Source organism: Trachinotus anak, unplaced genomic scaffold (assembly GCF_046630095.1).
Source record: "Trachinotus anak isolate AG129_WGS33_773 ecotype Australia unplaced genomic scaffold, CSIRO_AGI_Tana_v1 ptg000002l, whole genome shotgun sequence".
NCBI lineage: Eukaryota > Metazoa > Chordata > Actinopteri > Carangiformes > Carangidae > Trachinotus > Trachinotus anak.
The window spans coordinates 12,207,436-12,223,271 of NW_027273853.1; the positions used below are offsets into that span (position 1 = coordinate 12,207,436).

At 39.9% G+C, this 15,836-nt stretch overlaps 1 protein-coding gene and 1 non-coding gene across 3 annotated transcripts in view; both read left to right on the forward strand.

The window, feature by feature from the left end:
* megf11 (multiple EGF-like-domains 11) overlaps window positions 1-8,510 on the forward strand; it is a 70,437-nt gene extending 61,927 nt beyond the window's left edge. For both annotated transcript variants that reach the window (XM_071498116.1, XM_071498125.1), the window contains 10 exons: window positions 1,835-1,963; window positions 2,495-2,623; window positions 3,249-3,377; window positions 3,528-3,656; window positions 3,760-3,996; window positions 4,198-4,364; window positions 4,460-4,523; window positions 5,796-5,840; window positions 6,594-6,809; window positions 7,061-8,510. In XM_071498116.1, coding sequence (XP_071354217.1) covers window positions 1,835-1,963; window positions 2,495-2,623; window positions 3,249-3,377; window positions 3,528-3,656; window positions 3,760-3,996; window positions 4,198-4,364; window positions 4,460-4,523; window positions 5,796-5,840; window positions 6,594-6,809; window positions 7,061-7,236 — 1,421 coding nt within the window. In that variant the 3' untranslated portion in view covers window positions 7,237-8,510. The remainder of the gene's footprint in view (window positions 1-1,834; window positions 1,964-2,494; window positions 2,624-3,248; window positions 3,378-3,527; window positions 3,657-3,759; window positions 3,997-4,197; window positions 4,365-4,459; window positions 4,524-5,795; window positions 5,841-6,593; window positions 6,810-7,060) is intronic.
* A 5,487-nt stretch (window positions 8,511-13,997) lies between these two features.
* Window positions 13,998-14,069, forward strand: trnaq-cug (transfer RNA glutamine (anticodon CUG)). Its single transcript has one exon. It is a non-coding gene; the product is annotated as a tRNA-Gln (tRNA).
* Window positions 14,070-15,836: the final 1,767 nt, after the last annotated feature.

The following is a 15,836-nucleotide window of genomic DNA, read 5'->3' on the forward strand; positions in this document are numbered from 1 at the left end:
AAACATGCAGTTCCTTATTTTAGCCCCAGACATCTTTGATTAGGATGTTACATGTGTTGTCATGAGGCATTTTAACTTATCTGTGTCCTTCTGAGCCAAAATACATTTTAAATAGAAGTTATGTTGACATTTATTAGTTCAAAGTAAGCATTTCTTTCTAGCTGGTACGCTTCAGGTGTATTAAAGGCCTAGAATCAGAGGTAAAATGTCAACTACATGTAAAAATCTTTGTCTTTCACAAAGAAAATAAATAAATGAATAAAAAAAGACAGGTCAAATATTATTTTAATTTTAAATACAAAGTAGCATCTTAGGTTTTTTTTATGTCCTCTCTTATCTATTCAATACCCAGTAGTAGTAGTATATACAAATGTGTAAACATTTAATAGACAGTAACAGTGTTTATTCATTCATTGATTTTTTTCAGAAAGTTTAACAAATGATTGTCAATAGAGCAAAACAAATGTTTCTTTATGAATTATAGTTAAAAATATGAGCTATGCCTTCACAGGAAAAGTTATCATTGTTGACAAGCACTGTACATTAATATGCCCTTAAAATGTCCATATAGCTCCATAAAACTACATGATAATGTGTTATCAACCTTGAATGTTTATAAAATCTTTATATACTGCTTATACATGCAAAATGGTTTAAGTTGATCTAATATCAACTTGCATGTGATAATTCATGTGACCAAAGGTAGTGTATTTGTCTTGTCAGCAGTTCCTCGCTGGCCATGAAGTTCAATAAAAATCTGCTCTCCATCACTGTGTTGAGGAAAGATACCTACAATGTACTGTAGATTTTATGTCTAATAATTTACCATTTTTTTTATAAATTACAGAAAGGCAGAAGGGATTTTTTGAATTCTCTTTCATGGCTTTGAGCAATGTCTTACAAATAAAAGTTTAATAGGTTAGCTCAAGGAAAAGGAAAAAGAAATAACGAGACCAGTCCTAATTTGTCTGCACTATAATTACTAGTGAGCAGGCGTTAAGCCACGAGGGACGAAGGTGGCCAACAACATGCACATTCTCCTCTTGTTGAGCCCCATTGGCGTCCTCACTTGTCCTCTGTCCAGCACAAAGTCCCAGCCTAATGAAGCTCTCCTGGTGTGTTGAGGCTTGAATCCCCAGAAGCAGCAGTGTGGGGGAGCCAACCTCATGGCCTAATGACAACCTGCTTGAAGGAGCTTGAAAGAGCTCTCAAGAAGAGGGGAAAGCCGGTTGAAATGTAATCATTAAAATCCCCCCACATGAAAATGAGTTAGACCCATGTCTTTCACAGCCAGCCACCTTATCTGATATGTCTAACTCCAGGCTATTCTCTTTATATGAGATCTTTGATGTGTCCACTGGCACTGGAGCTCCCTCGTCCTGATGGTTAGATACACCTTGGTTCATTTTGTCCCATGGTTCAACAGGAAAACACAATGGAGGTTTCATTGCAAATGACATCTTTTATTGAAGAGTGCCAGAGAGCATTGAAATATTAATTTCATAAAAAATGTATAGAGTGGTCTGTGTACATGGTCTATTTTAATTCTGTGGCACATCACTCATTCCGCTCTAGTGAATGGAAATGGGGCAGTCGTGCCACTGGAGGCAGTGATTGACTCCTCCTTTTGTCTAAACAGATCACTTCATGTCCACTCAAACAGAACAATATCATCCATTAGAGAAATATGTTTACACAACCCGTCACAGAATGATGTCATAATTTTAATGGATTTTGCTAGTCTTTGCATGTAAATAATAACATGCAGATCAAGGTTGTTTTGTTAAGTGATGTTTTGTTTTGTTTTGTTTTTTTTTTCTTTTGTGTATCATAGTTTGTCCAAGTGGCAGGTACGGGAGGGCCTGCGCTGAGATCTGCCTCTGCACCAACAACGGCACCTGCAACCCTATCGATGGCTCCTGCCAATGCTTCCCCGGCTGGATAGGAGAGGATTGCTCTCAGGGTATGGCTTCTCTCCTTTGTCCTGTGTTGAATTTGCTCATTTTCCCCTCTCATTGTCTGTCTCCACTCCTAATTTCTCTCTTTCGCTTGCCTTCATACACATTTATCATTTTTGTGGCCCCACATTCCAAGAACTACCCTGAACCCCAGCTGATGTAAACCACATAGCTTGCTTAAATAATTGTTGTAATACATTATGCTCTTTGATTTACAGCACTGTAGGCCAAAGATCATTAGCAAAGCTTTGAGCTGTCATGCCATGTGAAATTGATGTGTGGTTTTTCATTGCATTAACTACTTTAAGTAAAAATAACTTGTGATCCGATAGATGTTACATTACCAGTGCTTTACTGGGCTTCTTCAGACAGACAGTGTCTGCTCATATAACACAAATGATGGGCTTGTGGAGGGGAGAGATCACCCTTGATTTTTCTGCAAGGATTTGTATACTGTGGAATACTGTATGTCTGTGTCTGAGTTTGTATGGGAGAGTGTGTGACCATGAGCTTGACTGTATCTCTGGCGTCTGCAGCCTGTCCCTCTGGGCACTGGGGCCCTGATTGTCTCAACTCGTGTAACTGTCACAACGGAGCCCAGTGCAGTGCCTACGATGGGGAGTGCAGATGCAGCCCTGGCTGGACCGGACTCTACTGCACACAGCGTGAGTCTCTCACACCCAGTCAGTAGACACACACTGTCATCTACTGGCAGTCCAACAGAACTGCAGCAGATAAATGAGAACAAAACATTTTTGTCAGAGGCAACTGGGCAACTGGATGATATTAGGTTTTTATTTACAAGTTCTTTTTTTTTTTAGAGATAGCAATGTCAAAATAAAACTAATGGTCACCTCATTATTTCGCTTATTATATATTCCAGTCATTCACGCAGGGATAATGCAGACCATCAACATCAGTCCACTAATTTGAATTCCATTATGTATCACCCCAAGGGTGTATTCGGCCTTTTTTGTGCTGTTGTGCATGGAAATAACATTTGTTTTAACTTTTTCCCTTCTATCTCACGGAGATTTTTCCTCTTTCCAGTTGTGTTGTTCTTTATCTCCACCTCTATGTTATGTCCACAACATTAATGCATTTTCTGCTGAAGCAGGAAATGTTTCATTTCCATTCATTCTCATTGTCCCTTATTGCGTATGCTGCAGAGACATTGAATGTTATTGATTTCCCTGTTCCCTTGCAATATGACCTTGACTCTATACATTGTCTTCTCTCTTTGTTTTCTCCACCCCTCCCACCCCAACATTTTATCCATCTCTGTCCCAGGCTGTCCTTCAGGGTTCTATGGCAGGGATTGCTCTGAGGTCTGCCGCTGCCAAAACGGTGCCAACTGTGACCACATCACTGGCCAGTGTGCTTGCCGAACAGGCTTCATTGGGACGAGCTGTGAGCAGAGTTGAGTAGGCCGAGCTCATTTTAACTCTGAGCAAAAATTACCCTGTGGATGAGTGTGGTTGTGTGTATGTGTTCTATAAACACTTTGGCTCCCACTCTCTAAGTGCTTTAATTTTGATGGATGTAGTAATGCACCTCTCTCCCATGCAGAGTGTCCTGCTGGCACATTTGGATATGGCTGCCAGCAGCTGTGTGAGTGCCTGAACAACGCTACCTGTGACTATGTGACTGGAACATGCTACTGTAGCCCTGGGTATAAAGGCATCCGTTGTGATCAAGGTGAGAGGTGATCGAGATGATCAAGGCTCTCCACTGTAATATCACTCAAACACAGGTGTGTACACAGTGTTGAAACAACCCACTTTCTGTGTTTTCTCTATAGCAGCTCTGATGATGGAGGAGTTGAACCCGTACACCAAGATTAGCCCGGCACGAGGCTCAGAGCGCCAGTCGGCAGGGGCTGTCATGGGCATCATCTTTCTCCTACTCATCATCATGGCCATGCTCAGTCTGTTTGTGTGGTACAGACAGAGGCAGAGGGACAAAGGCCACGAGATCCAGCCTAGTGTGTCATACACACAGGCAATGCATATCACCAACACTGACTATTCCCTCTCTGGTAAGATATTTTAGAGACTTTCATACTATGACTAAATAGTGTGCAAACATTTGTCCACCGATTAAATATATATATTGATTATATTTGATTTATTGAGAGTAAACATATTTCAGTGCTATGAAGATAGTAGCCAAAAACATTATATGCACAAATACACACATTTAGTTTTAAATCTTCTGAACCTGTTGTTTGAATCCTCAGAATGTGGCAGTACTGTAGCAATGAGGACCAGTGCTGCAGAGGTCAATCAGAACCAGAGCAGCAGCACCGGTGGCCAGTGCTTCTCCAATCCCAGTTATCACACTGTGGCCCAGTGTAATGTTGTCTCAACCATTTCCAGCAACCTGGATGGCACCCTGACACTCAAAGTAGGACCACTCTCTGTGTGTTTCCATAAAATATTGTTTCCCAATAACAAACTGTAGTACAAAAGCAACACAAAACTCTGCTCTTTCTTTCACAGTCAAACACCCTGAAAAGCAGAAATGGCTCAGAGTGGAGAGCCTACTGCAACCTCAATGATCTAGGTTGGTTTTCCTCTTTCTTACCAAGACACCCCACATACAGCCTGAATTTAGACTTTGTAGGACAGTCACTTCAAGGGCAAAAACGCATGTGTCATTAGTGCAAACCTTTCATTGGCACCTGCCTGGACGGAGCTAGTCTGCTGTGAATGAAGATGAACCAGGGGTTTCTTGTTAAGACATAACCTTTGCTCTGATTTGGATAAGATAACGCAGACAGAGAAATCAGTGCTGCAGAGGTCAATAGAGGTCACTGTGAGCTCATTAGTCCACTTTCACTTCCCCCAGTTACACATTTCACTGTGATGGCTTACACTGGGTCAAGCGGTGCACTCCTGCTCTATGGATTATAGAAAATTAAGTGTGATTATAAAATAACTCAAATCTCAGGTTTATTATCTGTGCTCTCTGGCTGTTTCCTATTTAACATTTTGAAGCAGTATATAAATATCTAATAAATGGTTTATAACAAACTATGATTTGAGTTAAAATACTCCTTAACTCCTTAAACATATAGTATATAAATATTCTCATGAGAAGTTATAATTGTTGTCAAATTGTTGCATTTATAAACAATCAAAAATTTCCTGCATACAACGACAATGTATTGTAATCAATGTTAACATAGTGTTTGTAAATGCTAAATAGGTGGAATTAAAGTTATGCTTTACCACTGTCATATATTAACTACATATCATGTTAGTCTCTTGGTTTGTGGTGGTGCAAACCAAAATAGATTGCAAAAACTGTGCTGCTGGTATGAAAGCTATTCTTTTGTATTCATTACAGGGTCATTGCTGCTTAAGCGGCATGCAAAAATCTAAATGTCTACAATTTGTGCTTTGTCATGCTTGACTTAAAAGTCAGATATCTTGATCTGCAAATTCCAGTTTGTTTTGAAGCACACTGCACATCAATCATAATGACAAGTCCCTCTCAGAAAAAGTTGTGCATGTTCATCCTGATGTACTGACTACATCAGTCCATTAGACTGATGTAGCCTTAAATAGACCCATCCTCTATTCATGATGTTTTGTTGTTTTGGCAAATATCCCACCATAACCACAGTTGATTATATAAGCCTGTAAGCCTCAGGGGAATGTGATAGGAAGCGGGTGAAACATTCAATAACGTCTCACGTTCACATTCCTCATATTCCTCCAACAAAATAAGACATACTACATTGTACCGTAATGAGATATTTCCTGTCAGCCTTCATGCATTGGGGGAATTCATATGTGATGCTTGACTTTCATGTTTTGACATCTGTTACAGATGTTCAACAGGGAGAGACACAGACACAGAGAGGGTCGAAAAAAGGTAAATAATTAACTGAAACAACAGTGCGTGTATTCTGCATGTGTGTTTGTGTGTGTGTGTGTGTTTGTGTGTGTGTGTGTGTGTGTGTGTGTGTGTGTGTGTGTGTGTGTGTGTGGAGAGAGAAACACTGCATGTGGAATCCTGTTCAGCTTCACCAGCACCAATATTACAAAATCCTTTTATGCTCAACAGCCCATGTATCAGTTTCCCCATTTGGTTTCTGTTCCCCTCTGAGACTGCTATTCATGTGACCTGAAATCCCATATCCTTATATTCTCCATGATTTATGTGAAAACTCTCTGTACTTTGGACAAGATCATGGTGGGCTAAGGTTTTGTTCCAACAGTAATTGCTCTCTATGGCTCAGTGCCCGATACGTCATTTTGTCTCCCACACTGTGCAGTTGTGGTGAATGTGAGGGACCCAGGGGTGTGAAGAGTGGTCTGAAGGAGCTTTGCTGCGGTCTCTAATGAGGCCTCTTATCAGGCTGATGAGACTGTTATGGATGAGATGAGCCCTCCACTGTCTCCCCTTTGTACTTTGATTACTATATACCACCATTAGTCACATGTCAGAGACAAAAGAAGTAGAACTTCTTAAGTATGGCAAAGATTTTCATCGCCATTCTCCAGACAACACTGATGTCTATATAAATTTTAGTTGTAATATCAGAGTCTAGCAGTAATAACCCTGCTATAGGTAAGTGACAACCTCTTCATCTTTACTGATACTGAATATGTCCTTGTCTCACAGCCACTGCAGATTACATCAAGAGCTCCATGTGCAGCAACAGCTCCTGCTCCCTGAATAGTGAGAATCCATATGCCACCATTAGAGACCCACCAGGGTTGGCTTGCAAGCATACAGAGAGCAGTTATGTGGAGATGAAGTCCCCCTCCCACCGTGAAGTGCCCTTTGGAGGCACTGCCACCCTCCTGGGCAGTGTAAGCAGGAATGTCTATGATGTTGGTGAGTGCGTTGTTGCTCTGATGCGTGGAGCTCAGCAGGGTCCTGCTACTTATGGCCTCTCTGGTCTTGTTCCCTACTGTGAGCCTGCACAGTCTTTGTAAGCCTTGATAAGAGGAAGTGTGAGCTGCCTCTCTGTTGCATGCACCTCTTCTTTCTCCCTGCTCCTCTCTCTGTACCTGCCACTTTTCTAGCTCAGTGAGTCTTATGTACCTCTCCTATTCTTTCCTTCCTTCTTTCCCAAACTACCACAGAGCCAACAGTGAGCGTCCTGCAGGGACCCAATGGAATGGCCACCGGCTTCTCCCAGAGCCCCTATGACCTTCCCCGCAGCAGCCACATCCCCAGCCACTATGACATACTGCCTATGCGTCACAGCCCCACACACACACCCCCGCCAGCCCCAGAAAGCCCCAGCTCCCTGCTCTAGAGGATACACCTTTCACTTGGCTCTGACAGCGTGCCAGCATCCGGGCAACATTCAGCCAACTTTCCACCAACGTCCCTCCCTCTGTCTCCGTATGTGTTTGATTTAGATACTGAGATGTTGAGATGAAGGGACAGCCACAGCTCCTCTGGACCCTGCTCTCTTTGGCTCCCTCGCTCACAATCTTTCTGTGGCCCTGAAGGAGGGAGGGGAGGAAAGAGCGTCCCACACACCAGCGACCATTCGTCCATTTTATTTTCTTATAGAACTGATCACTCAAACTGCTGCCCAGCCTCTTTATGGACCTCCTGAAGTGGAACATAATGGTTCCAAACAGCGCTAAGGGCAGCATACATGGATTGTTTGGAGGGATTATTTACAGGGACAGAGTTATACTCATATTCATTTTTAGCCCATGGTATAGGTTTACTATTCAAAGGCAGCCAAGTGTTTATAATATCCCCTAAACAGAAGTGATTTCCTACACAGGAAAGAAGGTGCAACCGCCTTGACCATGTCAAAGCAAGCAAAGATTTATTACATAGGGACACCAGAGTTTATGATTCATCACTGTGTGCGGCAGCTTCAGCTTATCATACAGCTGACATGAAGTGATTATGATAATCTACTGTGAAGTAAAGAAATGTTCAGTCATATAGTAGAGATCTCGCTGTTCTAAATGTTAAACGTGGAAACCTAGCTGAGAGCGGGCCGAGTCTGATGAAGCATGGTTTAATAAAAAAAAATATTGTAATGTTCCTTTATTCATTCGTACTCAGTAATGATCACATAGTTGATATTAATGTGATCTCTGTCTGTAACTTGAGATTTTCTTTTAAGTTACAGTCTAAATGAGGCTCAATGTCTCTGGAGATGTATTCAGTTCACCAGTGTCCATGCCCTTATTGTATAACTGAGTTACGCACACACACACACACACACACACACACACACACACACACACACACACACACACACACACACACACACAAACACACACACAGTAGGTCTAAACTTTGGATTTTTCCCCACACTGATGAAGTGATCAGATCTTGTGTTGTTTTCTATGTGAAAGCATTTTTCTTGCAAATGTCTTAGTTTACATTTTTGAAATACTGGGTGTTAAGAAGGGATTGCTTTTACCATTTATGTTTTGTATTTATTAAGGTAATTGCTTTATTTATTAATTTATATTAGTGATGGTGAATTTTTATCAATGTGACACTAGAATTAAAAAAAAAAAAGATGAGCATGATCAGAAAATGGATACCCACTGATGTAGATAACACACAATTTATCTTCTTGTGAGATGATCAGTGTCATTTTGTGAACCGTTTTTGAAGTTATTTAGAATGTTTTTTCTCTCTCTGTCAGATTGTAAATTTAAAATAAGGTTTCATCTGACCAACTCTAGACCCACAAATACCCTGCGCAGTATTTACAAAGGGAACCGTATGTAAAAAGTCCATTTTAAAAAATGCTTTATGTTTGTATCAGGCTAATTAACTTATTTATTGAACATAATTTATTAATTCACTATGTGAATTCCATTTCACCCTCTGTAGAAGCAATAACATGTTGACAATCGATACCCAGACAGCGTTTCATTAGTACTGGACATTATCTTTGACCATCTTTGACCAGTGTGGTGACAGTGGATCATATTTTATGTGGCTGTTTTTCCTCTGAGAAACGTTTTTCCAGTTGCTGTCATATCAATGCTGCTTGTTGTTTTGGTACATAAATTTCAAATTAAAAGCCTATTCTATCATCAGAAATCGGTTTCAGTCAGGTCAATACACCAGAGAGATAGAAGATGAATGTAATGAATTTACTGCTTATGTCAAGTATTAGACAGGACATGTCTCTCCTCATTTGCAGTTCTGGACATTGAAATGTCATGGCAATGAATGTTGACAAGGTTGTTTGCTGCGACTGAATGAAGGATTCTGCTCTAACAAATACGAAATGTTATTCAAGTCTGTAGCGGAGTGCCTGAATTACAAAGTGTCAAAATGTTTTGAGTTTAGAGTCTGGAGGTGAGGAAAATCATGGTCACACATTATGCTTCATAAACATCTTCCAGATTCAAGAATGAGGACATTGTGTCAAAGAGCTCTCATGTTGAATAGACTTTTCGGAGAGGTTACCACACAATTTCAGTTCTGTCTGGTTTGGGAAAGGAACAGCGCTTCATTATTTTAAAGGTATGTCAAGCTTTTCTTCAGATGTTAGGAGGTTTATGGCACACTTTAGTCAGAATCACCTTAACATTTTCCAACATTTTAAAAGAAAAGGTGGAATTCCTACACTCAGTCAGCACAACCAATGTTGCATTTCTGATAAACCTGACAGTGTGGGAATTGAACACTTTAATGAACTATACACCAGGCTGAAAAAGCAATACTGAACACAGCCAGCATCACTGATGAGTGTTTTTGGGTATGGTCAGAAGTTACTTAGTTGTACTAAGGAGGGATTCAGGCTGAAAACAGCCCTGCATTAAAATGACACCCACACAGCACGCTGCATTTGTGAGCGTGTATGCGGATACTGGTGATACAAGGATCCAGGAAGTCCAGTTGGAGTATCTGCTTAATGTGTTTATAGGTTTCCCAGATGCCAAAACACTACACAACAGTTTGTAATACTCACAGGATTTTACAACATCTTTAAACACAATGATCATGAATTGAACAATAGAAATACAACATTCACGTCACACAAGGAATGTGCGCTTGTGTGTATGTGACTGGTAAACACAACACCTGCATTCAAAAGAGGGTGACAGCTTGGCGTGAACGCAGCCTAACACACACACAGCACTGTAACGATCGCCCAATGGTGATGTCACCGCGTCCTGGAGTACACCTGTTCATCACTGCATCAAGGTGAGAAGTTAAACATCTAGTGGTCTGCAAAGACAGGATTTTTAGGGGGTGTTAAGTTATTCTTTAATTTCCCTAAGCACCTGTCTGCCAGGTTCGCATTAGGAAACATTTTTGATTATTAAACAATTTAAAATTGTTAGTATTGTTAGTGAATTAGATTGTGCACTATACACAATTGCATTTGTGCAGCATCTCTCATCATTTGCATGGTCTTGCATCACACACAGCTGTGCAACATTAGAAAGAAGTTAAAGTTAAGCATTACATTACAGTATGTTACAGAACTGCAGGCTTTTCAAGGTAGTAGCTGAACTGCTGCTTCAGGCATCTAATGACCTCAACCACAAAATCCAAACTGCATAAAATGATCTGCAGTAAAAAAAAATGTGTGCTTTCAGTGTAATGATAAGCCTGAACTGTGTCTGATGCATGAAGAGATGTAGTGGAATTGTGGCTGATTGTTAAGCAAGTTGTCTGTACTGAAAACAGGGATGATCATATTATGGAAGCAGGGAGAAGCTGAGAAAGCTCATTACGGTGGAGGAGTTCTGGTTGCTTCTCAGTTATAAGGAGCATGTTTCCTGAGCTCCGCAGATGATGGACATGCCGCCCAGTTGACAGGCCACAAGCCCTGAGTGATGCCCCACCGAAAGGAAATGCAGCCAGTAAGTCAAGGAGCTAATGGCCCGAATACAACTGAGTACTTCAGAGAGAACTCAAAAGAGAGAGAAGCAAGAAAAGACAAGGTCATGCTGTAGCAAGGTGAGAACTGAAAAGAGATTTTGATTTTAGTGTAGCTTGTTGAACATCCTCACAGCATTGAAATAATGATGTGATTTCTCACTGCTCAGAGGGGGAAGAGAGGAAAACACAGCACCAACACAGAGATTTAATTTTACTTCTAGACATCAGATTCAGAGCTGGGCAGCTACTGAAAGGTGAAAAGTGTTCCAACTGTGTGAAAATCAGGCTCTTCCCAGCATGACATTTCACTGAGAATGTACTGAAACCACTACCCCTGTTTAAATGCAGGTATGATTACTGCTGCTGGGGAGCTGGCGCTGCCTTTCAACTGAGCAACTGCGACAAGAGAAGGAAATGTTTTTGATTTTCTGCGTCTTGATTTATTGTTCAACCATTCTGAGCTAATCTGGGTTAGAGTTCAGTGTGAAATTTGTGATTAAATAATGTAAATTTAGACTTTTATGAAATACCAGATTCTTGAATCCTCATCTGTCCACATCTGTGCCATCATTTCTAATTTTGCAGCTGTGTCAGAGGAAGAAATTTGTTTTTCTTGTTCTCTGTACAAACCAGGGATGCACCGTGCACATTTTAAACAACGCAACTTAACTTAGTAAATTTACTCCAAATGCAACTGAATCAAATACAAACGCACACCCACCCCTCTTCAACACCAAAATATTATTTGTCAGAATGAGTTATGCTGTCAAGTTTGTTTACATAAGATATACTGTAGGTGATGTGCAGTGCAGTACTTCTCTGGATTACGTTAAATGCTAAAAGTCCTCACTTATATGAACAGATGCAATCAAAAATTTTCCAAGAAACAGGAAATATGTTATGGATTAAATGTGTTAAATACTTCAACTGTATCCTGTTTTTTTCAATCCCATGATCGTTTACATTTTGGAAAATTAGCTATTTTAAGTTCCTGTTTGTTATGTACCATTGGATGTACCAATGACAAGTATCACTGGGCTACTTACTAAGGAGCTTCTTTTTTCTCTGATTTCTAAGCAGATTTATGGATGTTAATTGTTAAAGTTTGTAAGTTCAGGTTTGACTGAATCATGACTCAGATGTTTGACACCAAAATTGACACTGATGTGAGTTTCAAATGTCTTTGGTACAAAATGTGAGGTTTGCATTTTGATATTTGATGACTTGTCTCATTCATCTGATTTGGTTTGGATATAAGTTTGAGTGTTTTGATAATATATGTGAATAAATGTAACCAATAATAAGAGACATGAGCAGCTGTCAGCCTTTTTATTTTGTCATAGTAGCACTCAAAGTAAAAAAGGTTGGAGACACCTGGCATAGAGCAATAACATGTACAAAAGAATGTAATAAATATAAGAAAATTCAACCTTAACAAAGAGGAAAACTTACAAGAGCAAAATAGAAACACCAAACCCACCCAAAGAGACTCAAGCCCACATCCAGCACACAGACATAAACTATCACAGGTGAAAATGTGAGTCTTCAAGTTAGATAACCTTCTATGCCATAGATGTATTATGTGAATATAAGTTCACAGACTAAGGGAAACAGTTTGCAGAGGAATTGTATTTTGGGTTGTGCAGTAAGAAACTGCTGACTGCATGAATGTCTAACATGAATGTCAAACAGACATTGTCAGACTAAAAGATAATGTCAAATTGCAGCGCAATAACAGAGTACTAGTTTCTTTTCAGTTTTGTGATGCTGCAAAGCAAGCACTCTACTTGGATTCAACATTTTATACTTTCATGGAAAAACTTAGGTGCGAAACATGGAATAATAGAACCTGGACAATGTAAGAATGCTATGCAGGACTGTCTCTAGGCTGATTATTTAAGTGCTGAAAAATATTGCAGAGGGAAAAAAAAGAACTGCAGGGACTTACTAATGCAGGCCTCAGGCATAATCCTTTCTGCTGCAGTCAGCCTGTCAGCTATAGCTTTCAGCCGAAGCCATTTTTCACAGAAGCTGCCACTGAAAAGAGGCTATACTTCTAAATGATCTGACAGAGCTGCACCTTTGGTTTATTCCCGAGTGGCTGCACCTGGATGCTGACCACATTGCTGCTGGATAACCTGTCACTTATACTTGAGTCTGACATCGGCTGTTGAGAGCCAGGGTGGTAGATTTATGTGGGCTGACGAGAACATGAAATGTTTAATAAAATTACTGGCACCTGACTCACTTAGGTTAAGATGAACTTTCACGTTTTACTGTCATAATGAATGCAGTCAGGAACTGCTACAGGAACTGTGACGATCCATCTGACCAGAGCTGGATCTTTACTGAGCCATTCTTAATGGATAATCAGTTTTCATTCCAGTCGGGCTGATCATTTTTACTTCCTATGTCTATAACTGCTTTTGACTTCACATCCAAATGTACCTTAGCATAAATAACTCTGCACAAGCCCTTTAACTGTTCCAAAGTCTGGAACAGTAATTATGAGGACAAAAGCTTTCTCTATAAATAAATCTAATAAGAGAGGCCATGCTTAAAGGAGAACTCTGTGAGAATACTTTGAACAGTTATTTCCACATTAGTTCAAAACTGTGGTCTCCAGAGATGACTTTTGAGAGATGACTATTTTCGCTATGAGACAGAAAGAACATCGATATTTTGTGGTGTTTTTTTGTTTGTTTGTTTGTTTTTGTGTTTTTGTTTTGTTTTGTTGTTGTTGTTTTTTTGTTGTTGTTGTTTTTAAAAAAGGTGGATATACTTGAGTTGGTACTGGGTATTGTATGCGAAAAACATTCTTGTTGAATATTTAGATGTATAATTAAATTAGTAATATTTCATAGACATAGACCTACAGAAGGGTTATTTATCATTACACTTCTTCTTCATCCACTTTGAATGCTAGTACCTAGTACTATTGTGAATTTAGTATAAACACTACCGTTCTCGTCCTCGCCAACAGGGGGCAGACAGTGTGACCGTGTGAACATGGGTGAAAAACTGAAACCAGTGGCAAATCAGTATCGGTTAGTACCGCTTAAGTTTTCTCTTTCTATGGATGCGCCAGATATTTCTCAATAACTAAACTCACAGAAAACACAACTATCAGTGCAGACCCATGATAGTTTGATATAGGTGTTGAAGTGATGGGGTGCTGACCCCACATGTGGTTCCATGGTGTAATGGTTAGCACTCTGGACTCTGAATCCAGCGATCCGAGTTCAAATCTCGGTGGGACCTGACTTTTCACGATTGGCGCTCATGCAAGTGCTGCTTGATGGTGTTTATATCAGACGTGGAAATCAGCTAAATCACTTACGGCAGCATGTTGTACGATTGTTGGCGCCATATCATCACTCCTGTTGTCTCCCTGTAAATTTCAAACTTTTCAGCAAGTAACAAATTATTTTTAATTGCGGTAACCTCATATTAAAGAGGCAATGCTAATACTGGAAAAGGGAAATGCTGTTTTACCATCAAAAACAAGTACATTTACGTCTATGTTCACACACTTAAGACTTTTAACATCAAAATTTAATTCAAAAGTATCTCAATAAATAAATTCTGAATGATGTTATTGTTTGCCAACAGTAAAGAATACACTGTAGGACCCCACACTCTTAAAGAAAGACATCTGAGCAATCTTAAGCTGGTCATATTGGTGCAGTGTTCATGACCAGCAAGTGAAGCTGTCTTGTGGCACTTTTATTACCATAGTTTTGACATAATTTTTTTTAAACAAATATTTCAGGTTGCCTAATTTTTAACCAGCTTGACACCTTCCCCGAGGTTTTGGTTTGCAGTGACAAATGCTCCTTCAGCTTTATTGAGTGTTTATTTCAAGATTGAGCACAACATTTTTTGATTCATTTTTACCATGTAATTTACCATCAGCAATATGCTCAGTCCATCACAAAGTAAGCAGGGACATTGATTAATACTCTGTCTGTAACATCATTCATAATGCCCTTATTATAAGTAATGACAGACTGACTCACACACTTACATAAGACAGACCAAAATAAAGCTGTCACAATACTGAGAGGGAGGCCCAAGTTCTTCTCCAGCATGTCTTCTCGGTCTATAAATGCTGTTGTGTCGATCTTACATTTAGCTATAACACGACAAACTGATTCACCACTTGCACAAATGACTGTCCTATGTGTTGATAAAACAGTCACCTTGATTTACTGTCCACATTGCTACGTTTTATCTAAATTTAAGTAAACTTCTTTTAGCAATTGGTAGTCTACCTCTTTGAAATATTTCACTGCTGTACAGCACAGGCTGTTGCTGTGGATGCTCCGTTTCCCTCGTTTGAAGCAGCACTATTGTAGTTATTGACAGCCTTTTATCACAGGCTTCATCGTTACATTATCCTTGTTATGTGAATGGGTCTAATGCCTGCAGAAGCTGTCTGCTTTGGCTTTGATCTATAGCTCCTGAGCTCATGCTGAGCTTCACAGTGAGATCAAAAATGTCATGTGATATAATTGCCAAGGCTTCACGTTTCTGCCGAGGCAATGACTTCATTTCCTGTGGCTTCAGACAGCAAGAGGTGCATAAAAATATTCTGCAGCTCCCCATAAGAAGTCATGACTGACCATAGCATTAAATATAATTATGATCACCTTTGATCATATTCTGTAGCTACGTTCTTCTGCAAATTATACTCTAAGTGTAAGTCCATATTTGCCCATTTGTCTTCCAGTTGCTCCCCTCCACAGCAAGATTTAAGGTCGTCGTCAGCTAATGAAAAACACCCTCAAACCTGGCAGCAATTTTGGTTTTTATCAAACCACTTCAACAGAGCAGATGCTTGACAAGGACTTGAAACCAGGTCCAGTTGAAGGCCAGTCCACCCAACTTACCAAACAGCCCTTCACATTTCATATATCTTTATATTCAGCATTCAAATTCCTCATCCACCTTTGGCAGCTTTTCAGGTAAACTAAATTATTTGTTATGATAGGTCACAAAATATTTACTCAGTGATCTTGACATAAT